At 36.7% G+C, this 15176-nt stretch overlaps 1 protein-coding gene across 1 annotated transcript; it reads left to right on the forward strand.

Moving 5' to 3' along the window:
- Positions 1 to 9708: 9708 nt before the first annotated feature.
- Positions 9709 to 12166, forward strand: LOC125189564. The gene is made up of 5 exons (XM_048086829.1): positions 9709 to 10702; positions 10783 to 10865; positions 10922 to 11316; positions 11363 to 11969; positions 12023 to 12166. Exons 1-5 carry the CDS (start codon positions 9709 to 9711, stop codon positions 12164 to 12166), a joined length of 2223 nt encoding a protein of 740 aa, XP_047942786.1.
- Positions 12167 to 15176: the final 3010 nt, after the last annotated feature.

Genomic DNA, 15176 nt, shown 5'->3' on the forward strand with positions numbered 1-15176 from the left:
TTTTTTTATCTAAACTTGAATTTGAGTTGGTCCGTATGCTCATGTCAGATTTTATCTTCTCCTCAACTCTTACATGGATTAAATTTATGCAACTAGTCGTATATAGTACTCTCTCAATTCCTCAACAGCTGAGTCGTATTCCTTTTTGTATTGTCCCATTATAGTTGAGTCATTTTCTTTTTCGAAAAAAAATATTTTACTCTCTCTTCATCTCTCTACCTTTCTTCTTTTTACTTTATTCTCCTTTTACTTAACTCATTTAAAATAGTTTTTCTTAAATCCTGTGCCGAAAAGAAATGTCTCTACTACAGAGGGACGAAGGGAATAAATTTTTTAGAGTGAACAATGCTAATGGTCCCTGAATTGTGCGTTTGAACTTTAAAAATATCACGGGTTATCCCTGTAATCACATTTATAATATTTTTTTACTATTCATTACAATTTTTTACACCAAAACTGCCCCCAAGGTATAAAAGGCATTTTGGAAATTCATATCTAGATAATGAATATAATATTTTCTTTATATCTCTCTAGTATTAGATATGATATTTGAATACCTAAAATGATATTTGAACCTTACTTTTTCAATCGCTTTATGTCAAATCCTCTTCCTCTCTCTTTCTCTTAAACTATTATTTGCATAAACTAATGAGGATCACTTAAGTCATTTCCTGCTCCATCTCCTACTACATACACACAAACATGATTGATGGATCCCACCATCACTTATCATGTTTTGTGTGTATGTAGTAGGAGATGGAGTAGGAAATGGCATAGGTGATCTCAATATCCATCAATCATGTTTGTGTGTATGTAGTAGGAGATGGAGCAGGAAATGACATAGGTGATCTCAATTAATAAACAATGAGTAAAAAATTAAAATAAAAAAATACTATCAAAATTCTTAACTATATTAATTGTAAAAATAAAAATTATAAATTTAATTATCAAAATAATTTATAACTAGATTAAATTGTGATTTGATTATTTTTTAATATTAAAAAAATTTAATTAGTCCCAAATTTTTAGTTAATCCAAGATTTTTAATTTTTAATATTAAAAAATAATTGAATCGCAATTAAAATTAAATTTAGCTGCAAGGTATTTTAAAATTATATTTATAATTTTAATTTTAATAATTAATTTATTTAAGAACTTCATAATATTTTTTAATTTAGTTTTTTACTTTCTAAAAGTTTTAGAGAAAGAGAGAGATAGGGGATCTGACATAAAGTGATTGAAAAAGTGAAATGAAAATTATTTTCAGGTATTCAAACTATAAAAAAATATCATATCTAATAGTCAAGAGAGAGATAGAGAAAATATCATATCTAGTACCTAAATATGAAAGTCCAAAAATGTTCTTTATGCCTGGGGCATTTTTGGTGCAAAATTGTGATGAATATTGAAAATGTACCATGAATGTGATTACACCTTAGTTCAGAGACTACTCATGATATTTTTAAAGTTCAGACACCGTTTGCGTGCAAAACGCATAGTTCGGGGACCATTTGCACATTGCACTCAATTTTTTAAAGAGTGAACTACATAAATGGTACCTGATCTTTCACTTTCGCACATAAATGGTACATGATCTTTATTTTGTATCGTTTTTGGTACCTATAAATCACATTTTTTGTACCTGATTCAATTTTGACCCCAAAATGCCCTCTAAACAAAAACATATTTCCATTTGTATCATTAAGGTTATTTTGGGCATACAAAACTAAGTACCAGAAGTGATATTATAATTTCTTCACTCATTCTTCTCACTCTTTATAATATTATTATTAATCAATATTAAAATTATTATTTTGATATTATAAATTAATAATTAATTTATTTTTTTAATATCATCCAAATATACTTAAGTATAGTTATAATTATATTCAATTATTGTAATAATATTATTGTTATAATACTAAAAACTAGTTGTAATAAATAATAATAATAATAATAATAGTAATAATAATAATAATAATAATATAATTATTTAAATTATGAATCACACAATATTATATAATAATAATAATAATAATAATAATAATAATAATAATAATTATTATTATTATTATTATTATTATTATTATTATTATTTTACATTAAAATGATAACTAATCAATATATATAATCTTAATAAAAATTTAAAATTGTGAATTATATTCATAATGATATTAAGAGTTGAATATTTTTAGTTAAGTGTTTCAATCATAAAATGAGTATAAAACAATTCAATACAAAATATTTAATTGATTTAAATATTTTAAATAATTAATTTAATTAGGTGTTTTGTTCTTAATTTATATTATTATGAATGCAATTATATGTATGTATAAAATACTAAAATGAAAGAAGAAAAAGTAGAGAAAAGAAAAAAGAGGAAACAAAAACTAATGCGTAAAAGAAAGAAGAAAGGGAGATAAAATACTAAAAAGAAAGAAGAAAATGAAGAAAAAAGAAAGAAGGAGAAACTAATGAAGAAAAAAAGAAATAAGAAATGTAGAAAAAAATAATCACATGTTTGGTATACTATTTAATGGAAATTTCCAAAAATATCCCCCATAACAAAATAATCACAAGTTTGGTACCTAGGTTTATTTTTGTCACTGGGTACCAAAAACGATATAAAATAAAGATCAGGTACCATTTGCGTGCGAAAGTGAAAGATTAGGTACCATTTATGTAGTTCACTCTTTTTTAAAACAACACATTCTTTCCATAGTAACAAAATATGTTTTTACCATAAACTATAGCTATCTCTACACACTTTTGTCCCACAATATTATATATTATTTCTTTTTTAGTCTATCCCACAGAAATATGCACTTTTTAAATTTGAAAACTCTTTTAACTATGATGAGATTAACTTATTCTTCACTAACAATACTTTAATTACTTCTTCTTTCTACTTCTCTTACTTTACCAATTGTGCATTAAAACTCATACCCAACCAAAAGTTCATATTCTCGTGAGACGGAGGGAGTACCATTGTTCAAAATGTGTGTTGTTATGTAATGTTCCCTCCATCCCAAGATAATTGAGTCATTTTTTTTTGTCTTGGGGTAGTTGAGTCATTTTTTTAGCAAAATTTTTTCTTCTCTCATACTTTACTCGCTTTTCATCTCTTTTATTTTATTCTTTTTTTATTTTACTATCTTCATTTTAATTTTTAACTCATTACTTTTTTAATCTTGTGCCCAAAAGAAATGCCTAAACTACCTTAAGATATAAAGGAAATAATATAATAGGGTTGCACCGATCAATTCGAAGATGTGCTAGAGTAACTTCTCGACCCCATGAGCTGAGCCACGAGCGGATCAGGTACGATCCCGCGAAGCCGGTAAGAGATTCTGAAAGTCGATGACGCTCAATCCTCTAATGTGGCAGGTACATAAATTGATACGACTACAAGGATTGCCATTAAAGTTTATCACTATAATTTTGAAATTTGTCAAATTATCATTATACACATAGTAGAGGCCATTTAGTATCAAGTATACCTGCATAAATACACGAGTTCATAAAAATAACATTAATAATCAAATCATATAAACCATTATCTTATGATTATGAAATACTCCTTATGGCCCATATCATTTCACACACAATAAAGGCCATTTAGTATCAAGTGTACCTGCATAAATTCATGAGTTCATAGAAAATGACATTTATAATCAAATCATATAAAATATTATCATATTATTATGAAAAACAACGCTCAATAAAAATAAAAATATTTGGGATGAACACGGATTTTATTACATTATTAGTAAAATATGAAAGATATAAAATTAAAAAGTTACTGGAGTATGTTAATGGGGAATGGTGCCACCTCATTCAAAAAATATACAATTAAAAAGTTATTGTTTATAGTTTATTTTACAAAATTTGTATTATAGTTCCTTCATCTCATGACTGTCAAACATATTGCACATAAAATGTTAATGAACAAAAAAAATAAGCAACAATGAACTCCGAGCTATTTAACAATGATCTTTCGTATTTTGATCCTACATTATGCACAGAAATTAGTTCAACATTGATTAAGAGATACTATTATCTCTACTTTATTCTCTTTTAATTTAAAACACAAAATAACATTACATAAAATCTGGTGTTGCCAAAGGAAATGTTATCTTCCTTGGATAGAGGGATTATTATTTACTATGAAGCCCCTTCCATAATTTATATATGTGTTCGTCATTGGCTAAGCCTGTTACTGTTACAATTAACTAATTTATTTCTGCGATCGTCATTGGCCAAGCCTGTTACTGTTACAATTAGGGTACATTTGCTTTGCAATATAGTGTTGCTTTTGAAAAGGTATGGACTCAGAAAAAGATCTGTTTTACTGAAACATCCTGATTCGTATACTTTGGTTTGTAACTTTGCATTTCATAAGGCTGCCAAGTTTCTGTTTGGTTTTCCAACAATAACCCAATCCGAAATTAAAATGACTTCATTACCCATTCAAATTTCTGCTATTGACAGAAATACCTATTGACAGAAATACCCCCGTTTGACCTTATTCTTATTTGAAGATATACTCAGATTCATTTCATATTGGAATTGCGCCCACTCTCATTTCACTGGGTAGTCTGTGCTGCACACACCACCTTCACTACCGTTTGCAAGGTGAGTTCCATACACAATCTCCATTTTCTCTGTTTGGAACTTCTCTTTCATTGAAATACCAATTATTTTCAGTCGCCGAGTTGAAATGTATGTAAGCGTGTTAAAATGACAAGATCCATATTCATCAGTTTGTTCTCGTTCTACCAATTGAAAATTTTCTTTGGTGTCGTTTTCGTTTGTAGTTATTAAAGAAATTAGCTTTTCGTATATGCAAAGTGTAGGTGCTCCATTGAAATTTTTTTGTCCAAATAAATCTGATTATATTCACTCTCTGTTTGGAACTTATCTTTCAATGAAATACTGACCCTTGTCAGTAGCCAAGTTGAAATGTATGTAGGTGTGTTATAATGACAAGATCCATATTCATCAGTTTGTTCTAGGTCTACCAATTGAAAATTTTTCTTGGTGTCGTTGTTGTCGTTTGTTATTATTAAAGAATTTAGCTTTTCGTATATGCAAAGTGTTGGTACTCCATTGAAACTATTTTGGCCAAATAAATCTAATTATATTCGGTCTTCATTGTATCAAGAAGATGTCTGGTTTACAACAGGTTGTGGTTTTGGGAGACGACAGTCAGGGTACTCAAAGTAAGGATTGTACATTACCCTACTTTTTAGACAATGTTGTTTAGTTTCTTTAGTTTTTCTCGGCATCTGTTGACTTCATTATGTCTGTGTATGCTTTGTATGTCTCAAATCAGTGGTGAATGCATGTCTTGGTCACCGACACAAGCCCAATGGGTGACCGCACTTGCCGGAGCTGGACTGACTGGGAGGAGGAAACGCTAGTTGTTTGGTTGAAGGAGCTCTCTGTCACCAGGTGGAAATTTGACAATGGATTCCGGGCAGGTTATCTCATGCAGCTTGAAACTGCAATGAAGCGAGCACGAACACAAAGGGCACTCCACACATCAACTCCAAAATAACCTCTTGGAAGAGGTATACTCTTCGTTGTTTCAAATTCTTGGTCGCAGTGGAGTGGGCTTCAACAATAACAACGACTACAAGATAGATTGTGACGACGATCAGTGGGAGCAAATTGTTAAGGTATGATTATACTTCATTGATAACGTTGTATATTACAAGATGAAGTCAATATGTACGTTGACGTGTAGTTTGTTTATGCATAGGCTGATCCACATGCACGTCTCATGAGGGAAAAGAGTTGGCTGTATTTTGAGTGTTGGCAAGTAATTTTCGGCAAAGACCGTACTGATGGTACATTTTCAGAGGAGATGATGGACACGACCAACGCTCTCTCCAGTCATAACACTGTGCGCTCCTCATCAGCCGGGGAATTTGGCTCCTTGATGGGACTGGAGGATGAGAATCCCTTTGTGACTCCCACTGGGTCTGTGCCTCCCGAAGGTGTGGCGGATAGCACTGGGCAGAGTACTTACCAAACAACTTCTTTGAGTGGAACTAGGGAGAAACGTAAGAACGATGATAGCATTGGTGGCTTGGTAGAGATGCTTGCCAAGATGCAAGAAGATACAAATGCTAGTCTCAATTTTCTCTCTTCGGATTGACTATGAATATGATTTGATCAAGGAACACAAGGAGGTGTATGAGGTCCTAGGTCGTCTCCCTCAGACTCGAGATCAGAAGTTCGATGTTGGTGAATTCATCCTCGAGAAGGTTCAACACCTTGACTTCTTCCTTGGGATGCCGGAGGAGGATAGGTTTGCTTACGCGATCCTCCTCCTCGCAAAGTATGGATAGGTAAATTGCAAGTGATCTCATGGGTCAGAGGGAGCTCTGTTTTTTGCTTTTTACCCTCCTTTTGTCATCTAACCTATTTGAACACTTTTATGTGATGTTTTATTCTATACCAGGTTGTGTCTGAACAAACTTGAAGTAGTAGTTATGATTTGTTGTTGGATATGACCAGTTACGGGATATGTTTAATTAGGTGGATTGTTGATAGTTATTGAACTAATCCTCTAAAAGGTGCTTTATTTTGTAAACTATTGAACAACTTCTATTCGTAGACATGGATCTATGTTCAACTCACCTTGCTCTATTTATTTGTTTTTCATTTATACATGCCATGTGTTACTAGCATCATCAAATATTCATTACGTACTCTATTTATTGGAATGTTGGTTATTATTGAACTAATATTCTACAAGTTGGTTTATTTTGTGTTATTGAACAACCTACGTTGGTAGACATGGATTTATGTTCAACTCACTTTGCTCTATTTGTGTATTTTGCATTCATACATGCCGTCTTCAATTGGCATCATTTTTTCTTCCATATTTCACTGAATATTCATAGATATAGAAACACTTTTTAGAAAGTTAGACCTTTTTTAGTTACTCATTTCATTATTTATATGTTGATTACTTATTTATTCATTACTAGAACAAGATATTAGCAACATGACTACTTTCCAAATAATATTAATACAGATATCTTAACAAAATAAAAATAGATCAAGCACAAAAACTAGAGCTCATGCCACGGTACATTAGATTAAAAAGCACTTCATTTCAAAATATACTTGCTACTAAAAGCCACTGATTTAGTTCAAAATAACTTCAGTCGTGCTCTACAGAAAGTTCAAAGTACAAATAATAGTATTGACAACAACTTCATTTCTTTGTTTCTTCCATGTTTCAATGAACAATTTCATGAGTGAAAGTTAGCCATATTGTTCAATACAAATTTATAGCACACAAAACTAGAAACATACATATATAAGCAACGAAAAACAAATCAAAGACACCACAAGTGGTGTCTTGAATGAAAGCATACATTAGCAATAGTCGACAATACTTAGACGCTACAACACAAAACAAACATAAAGATAAAAACAGACACAATTTCATCTAATTAACCTACTAAGGATGATAGTTCTTCATAAGCTACAGAATAAATGCGACCAATCTACTTGAAGTTGTCACCATTGGTTTGGGCTGTTGGATCCACAAGAGCTGCCGCGAGGAGAGGCAACCGGGTTGAAAGGTATTGAACGCGACTTCGAACAGCCAGAGGACAACGCCTTTCCCATCAAACCACCCTCATATCGAGGAGCAAACGAAACATGATCACTTTCATTGCCGGACTGGGTATCCAAATTTTGGTACTCTGCGGCAAACAATTTATGTCTTGTGGGTGCTACATTGTGAAGAATCGGGGAGCACACGGATTCACTTGGCGCAACGGATGGCTCATACTCCCCACCCCTAGGACTCGGTGGATACTCTTCAACATAATTGGCACGGTTGTGTCGATATGACGACGACGTCGGAATTTGGCTCTATCTTCGGTTCTGTAACACCAAAAAGCATAGCAAGCTTATGATACTTGGGATCACCTTTGTGATGGTATGAGGCTACTAGCGTACTCCTCTGGTTGATAAAAAAAGAGAAATACATTTGTCAAGCACTAGTTCAGATATTTGGAAATTAACTTCGATAACAAATTAGTAGACTGATACGCTCGGATTTTGCACTATTTTAAGGTCATTATTTGGTCCGTTTTTTATGTCAAAGTCACTCTACACGTCCATTATTTGCATATTTTGTCTATTTTGGTATTTTGACGTGTTTTGTGAGAAATGTGCATAATTGAGCCGAAAAGGGAGCCAAAACGCAAAGTCTGGAAATCTGGAGTCAGACGGCGACCGGCGACCGCCGCAGATGTGTGCGGCGACCGCCGGCGTCCGGCGGGCAGATCAATGCAACGGTCCGCCTCGGAAAAATACGCTTGGAAGAGAAGTCTCGCCCGGCGACCGCCGGAAGTCGTGCGGCGGTCCGCCGCCGAAGGAAACAGACTCTCTGGACTCCAACGCAACAACCGCCGGCCAAGGTGCGGCGGCCCGCCGGAGAAAGGCGGCGAATCCGAGATGCCCTAGATTTGCTCCAAGATTTACCATATTTTGAAGATCTTTTCCTTCTACAACAAGGATTGGCTTTCCCCTATAAATAAGACCTCAAGCTTCAACAAAAAGAGAGATCTTCTACTTGCAAAATAAATCATAGAGATCAAGAGCTAGAGTACTTCACTTGTGCAAGGAGTTGGAGAAGGATTTCAAGAACATCAAGAACGACAAGGATTCAACCTACGGGTTTTATTTGCTTTAGTTTTATGTTCAAATTGTCTTCCCTTCAATCTATGTGTTTAGCTTATTTCATCATGTGTAACTAAACTCATAGGATTCTAGGGATGTGTTAGTAACGACTTTGGTTATACAATTCATTTTTCTATTTAATATCCGTTTTGTTTTTACTTTGTTTCTTTCCTAAGTAGTTCTGATGCTGCATGATTGAGTGACACAATTGTGTATGATTTAATATAGCTTGCTTCATAACTGTGAGAGAGTTCTAGCGAGTTAGATTCACTTAGTAGACGCTACAATTAGCTTCCCTTAAAACGGCACTGTTAATTGAGAGTGAGGACTTTTCAAGGGTCTTAGGAGCTATTCGGAGTTACGTGTTAGGATTGACAACCCTAATCTTGTAATCAACGTTTGCATCGCATGAGCATAAGCTAGGTGACTCGTCCTATCAAAGTAATAACTGTGCTAGGGTATTGTAGTTTGGAATTTGTATAACCATAACTGTGAACGCACATCCCTGGGATTCCCTTATCTCTATCGATTGTCTCTGTGTTTTACTCGCATTTAGTTGTTAATTGTCTTCTATTGTTTCCTGTTTTCAAAGTTTTCAAAACCTTCTGTTCTTCCAAATAGTAATTGAGTCTTAGTAGAGGATAGACACTTTGTGTTTTCCTTCCATGTGTTCGATATCCCGGTAATGACCTTTGGCTATACTATATATACTCTGTATACTTGCAGGTTTATTTAGTGCTAAAAAATAGTGCATCAAGTTTTTGGCGCTGTTGTCGGGGAAGATAATTCACTTTGGAGTGATATCGTCAAACGGATAATTTTGCTAATTTGGAATTTAATTGCTTTCAACTTTAATTTTAGTTTTTGATTTGTTTTTGTTTTTGATTCTTGCAGGTTTTGTATGCGAACGTGCTCTGGGAATGACAACCTAGAACCGCTCGATTTAGAACTGGAAAGAACTCGTAGGAAATAAGGAGTGAAAAAGGATCAGGAACCATGGGTGACAAAACGGACCTCGAAAAAATGCAGGAGATGGCCAAGATGTTGATGGACGAGAGAGATGCGGAAAGGGCAGCTCGAGAGGCGCTGGAGAAAAAGAACAAGAAAACACTACCCATGATGAACATGTTCGATCATGGGAATACTGTTACTTTTCCCGAAGGCCCTCGTATTGATGTTAATAACTTTGAGTTACGCATGGCCCTTATACAAAGGGTCGAGCAAACTCCTTTTGCAGGCAGGGCCACCGAGGACGCTAACCGCCATCTCTCCAAATTTGTGGAAATCGCGAACACGCTCAAGTTGAATGGTGTCGACGACGATGCCATAAGGATAAGACTCTTTCCCTTTTCATTAACTGATTCTGCTAAAGAGTGGTTTGAGTGTATGCCCCTAGAGAAGGTTTCCACACGGAAGGACATCGTAGTTGCCTTCCTCGACAAATACTATCCGCCAAGCACAATCTTGAAGCTGAAAAGCGAATTCTTTCAGTTCATCCAAGGCCACGACGATCCCCTCTATGAGGAGTTTTCTCGTTTTAAAGCTCTCCTCCGAAAGTGCCCTAACCACGGTTTCACCGTGGATCATCAGGTAGGAATCCTCTATAATGGATTTAATGAAAAAATTTGTGCTATGTTGGATTCAGGGGCAAACGGAGACTTTTTGAGAAGGTCGGGTGAAGATGCCATGGCAATGATCGAGGAATTCCCCGCCAACAGCAGGGGGTGGTCGAAAGAAAGGAATAGCATGAAGAGGATAGCTGCAATTGAAGAGGCCGAGGAAAGTTCTTTTGCGAAGAAATTGGCCGAGCTTAGAGTTAGGGTGGACCAAATGGATACATCGAGGAAGGAGGATCCGATTCCACCGACCTCCATCATAGCGGTCTCTAAACCCGAAACTCCTGCCCCGATAGTGGACGAGATCAACTACATGCAAGGAGGTGGTTCCAACAGAAACTACAACAACAATTATCGCCCTAATCAGGGGGGCGGTAATTTCAATAAATATAATGGAATTCGACCACATCCGAATCTCTCATTTTCTAACAATAATTTCTTGCAACCCCCGCAGGATTTAGCGTTGGCAAAGGAGGAGTAGTTGAAACAACCAAAAAGGAGGAGAAGCATGACCAAGGGATCACAAGGATCTTGGAAGTAATCACACAAGACAAGAAGGTTAATGACACCTAAATCGGAGTGGTTGAAGCTAGGATAAACAACCTCGAGCAAGGAATGACACGATCTCAACTGCCATAGCCAACATCAACACTCAAATGGAGCAAATCCAAAAGAAGTTAGATAAGGACAGGGCAAAGGCAGCCGCACGAGTGGATGACATCAACAAAAAGTGGGTGGCAAAGTTGAATATTGGGGACCGCCCAGTCGCCGGCGGACCGCCGCAACCACCGCAGCGGGCCGCCGCTGAAGCACCAAACGGAGTCTGCCCAGCCGCCGGCGGACCGCCGCACACCCCGCAGCTGGCCGCCACAGACAAGGCAGAATCACCCACTCAGCAAGGACTCGTGCGGCACAATGGGATTGTGCTACCTTTCCAACCAAAGAGGAAGTTTAAGCTCGAAGAGCAGTTCAAACATTTTCTGAACATGTTTTGTAAGGTTCATACTAACACTCCTATAGTTGAATTGTTGCAGGAAATACCAAAGTATGCAAAAGGAAAGGTTGACAAGGCCCTATGCGATCATCCAAAAGGAAAGGGCAGTGAAGCAGAGAGATCCGGGCCAATTCATTATCCGATGCCAGATTGGAGAGGGAAAGGTTGACAAGGCCCTATGCGATCTAGGATCTTCCATCAATCTCATGCCACTGAAGTATTATGAAAAGCTCAACATTGGGCCGCTCAAAACTTCAGATGTGACACTAAGATTGGCCGATAACTCGTCCATAAAAACTGTAGGTATGATTGAGGATGTCTTAGTTAAAGTCGATGATTTTATTTTCCCCGCCGACTTTATTGTGTTTGACATGAAAGTAGACAAGAACGTCCCTCTAATCTTAGGGAGAGATTTTCTTGCCACTTGCAAAGCTTTGATTGATGTAGGTCGTGGCGTGATCACAATTAGCGATAACTATAGCCACTCCACCTATAAGATCGAGAGCGAGATGCTCAAGTTTGAGGAGGCAAAGCGGGTGAAGATGGAACGGCAGTGCAGGGCAATCATGGTCACCGACTTGACCAAACCCCAAGACCCCTTTGAAGTGGCGGATCCTTCTACCTCCACTATCTATACTGTCAAAGAGGTAAGACGTTCTCCCAAAAAGGACGATACTAACTCCTCTACCTCTATCCGCAGAAGAAAAAGCAAAAGAGGAAGAAAGTACCCAAGGAGGACCCCGATATTTATGTTATCAAGACCAATAAGGGGGGAATACAAGTGGTGGAAGAAGCTAGGGACCAAGTTACTCCCTATGCCAATTTTCAACACTCGGGCCGCTGATTCGCCCAATTAGTGGGCCACTTCAAGTCGAGCTAACGACTAAAAACAAAAGCGCTTGTTGGGAGGCAGCCCAATTTCTTTATTTTTGTTCTTTTCTTTATTCTCGTTTTCTGGTTCAGTTTTTTTTTTTTGAAAAATTTAACGAGTGGCGGTCGCCGCACTTAACACGGCGGTCGCCACACGTTTGATCATATGTGCAGGATAGGTCGGGCCTAGGGCGGGCCGAGGAAACCGATGGACCGGCGGCAGCGGCCTGCCAGGATGTGTAGTTTTAAAAGGCCCATGTGGCGGCCCGCCACGCATCACGCGGCGACCGCCGCGCGCAGTCTAGAGACGGGAAAGTTTGTTTAAAAGGTAAGTTTTCCATTCCTTTTTCCATTCCTTCTCAAATTCTTTCCTTGCACACAACCCCCACCTTTATAAATCACCAAATTCACACACCCACACTCTCATTCTCTCAATTCTCTTTAAGTTTAGAGTTCTTCTCCTCCAATTCTCTCCAAGTTTAGAGTTCTTCTCCTCTAATTCTCATCAACACAAGGTATGAATCCTAACTCAATTTTTGAGCTTTGTTTCAATTCTTTCATGGATTTGGGCATGTTTTGGACGAATTGTTCGGTAGAAACTCTTATTATATGATGGGGGATGGTTGTGTGTGCTTATTTTTGGATTTCCATGGTCAAATTGTGTTTTGGTGATGATTTGAAGCTTGGTGAATAGTGATTCCTTCTTGTTTATACGTGTTAATATGTTGCAATCATGTTCATAGCTTTGTGAGTAAGGATGTCAATGTAGCCCACAACCCGTGGGCTGGCCCGAATAGGCCGCTAAATTTATAGGGTTACAGTGGGAAATTTCTAGCCCGATAAAAATAAAACCCGATAAGCCCGCACCCGATTAACCCGCAACCCATTAGGGCCAGACCCGAAAACCCGATGGGCTAGCCCGATAACCTGGTAAAATTTATATTTTTCAATTTTTTACACCTAATTCGACACTTCGTTGACTAATTTTATGACATAGATAACTAAAAAAAGATAACTTTCAGTTTTATGGTAAATATATCAATTATATATTGAATTTTTATTAATATAATAATTGTTAAATAAATTAATCTTACTAAAAGAATATTTAAATTTTTAACATGCATTAAAATTTCACGAAATATCACAAATATTACTCCCTCCGTTCCCTCATAGTTGAGGCGGAACTTTTCGGCACGGAGTTTAAGAAATGAATGTTGAGTGTGTTAAATAAATGGATAAAAAAGTAAGAAAGAGAAAAAGGTAGAGAGAATAAAGTAAAAAGTGAATAAAGTAGAGAGAATAAAGTAAGAAAGAGAAAAAAAGTTACTATATATAGAAATGACTCAACTATGAGGGAACTTCCCAAAATAGAAAAATGACTCAACTATGAAGGAACGGAGGGAGTAGTATTTTATGATTGAGTTAAAGCATATATATCAAATTTATCATAATCAAATATTTTATATTTTATAAATATAACTAATTTTCATCATGATTTATTGGATTGTTCGAGTGTTAACCTTATCGGTAGCAACCCGATTAACCCGTCGGGCTAGCCCGAAACCCGAGCTTTTAGGATTAGGGCCAAACTTTTACAACCCGAAAGAAATCATAATCCGGCAAACCCGCACCCGATTGACCCGCAACCCGAGTAGGGTTGGCCCGAAACCCAATGGGCCGACCCGATACATCCCTAATTGTGAGGCTATTATTACTTCCATGAATTGCAATACTTGAGAATTTCAAAGAGATTGTTGATATATATTGATTCATTGTCGATACGTCTCTGCATGGGGGATGAATTCACGTTGGGGGATGGATTTTTGTGTCCTAGTTTGGATGATTATGCTCTACATGTTACATGCTACCATCTAGGATGTTATGAACCGCAAACTTGCAACTAATTGTTGATCTTTTGTTATTAGTTAAAAGAGTGCAAGGTTGGGGGAACCTTTCATTGCCCATTAGTTGTTATACTTTTTAAAGAATTTTATTCTTCTTTTGTAGGAATATGGGATCAAAGGGAAAGCCCGAAAACGGGAAGAACTTTTGGAAGTTTGCAACATGTGAAGGCTTGAATTCAAGGTGTTCCATGAGTTAGTAATGAAAGTGCACTAATAAGCCTTGCTTGATTTGATTGTATTAATACATGCTTAATCTATTCTTGCATCTTTTGAGGCAATTATGACGTCTAGTCCTTGTGCATTCCGTGCGCCTATTCTTGTGGGTGCTACATTGTGAAGTATCGGGGAGCACACAGATTCACTTGGCGCAACGGATGGCTCATACTCCCCACCCCTAGGACTCGATGGATACTTGATAAGGCTAATTTCATGCATCGGTTATATGTGAAAAAACGTTATAATTTGCTGGGTCTAACACGTTTCCTAAGCCAGGTGTGTGAAGAAAATCGCTAGATCAAGGAAATGCTGAAGGAGATGGTCTAGCGAAGGAAAGGAACGAAGTGAGTAGGATTTAAAAGAAAAGAAGGCGTGACAGAGGGAGTCAATTGCCTGAGGGCAACAAAGTCTTATCTATACCTCGCTGGGCCCCACTCCAACGCCTATATATAGAAGAGCATGCAACGCACATAAAAAAAAACACTTTTTTCACTCTCTTCTTAGCTCACACACATTACACACACTTGGGAATGGGAGATCTGGGGTAGTCGGGTACGAAGGGTTATTTTCCTTAGAAGTTTCGCAGTTGCAACACCGTCCGAGTGTGGACGAAGATACAATTTCTCTTAATTTCAGTTGTTTACTCGTTATTGCTGTAGAACTTCACTTTTGGGAGTCGACTTGGTTGTTGATGATACTTATTATCTTTTCGCTTTGGTTGATTTGCGTTTAGTAGTTGAATTTCAAGTTGATTTACGTAGATCTCTCTGCTGGAAGTTTATTTTTACAAGTATTATGTCGATCTCTGTTTTATTTTGATATTGTGGTGTTTGATATGGGAATTTGGTGATAGATCTGTGGTTT

Source organism: Salvia hispanica, chromosome 5, assembly GCF_023119035.1.
Source record: "Salvia hispanica cultivar TCC Black 2014 chromosome 5, UniMelb_Shisp_WGS_1.0, whole genome shotgun sequence".
Taxonomy (NCBI): domain Eukaryota; kingdom Viridiplantae; phylum Streptophyta; class Magnoliopsida; order Lamiales; family Lamiaceae; genus Salvia; species Salvia hispanica.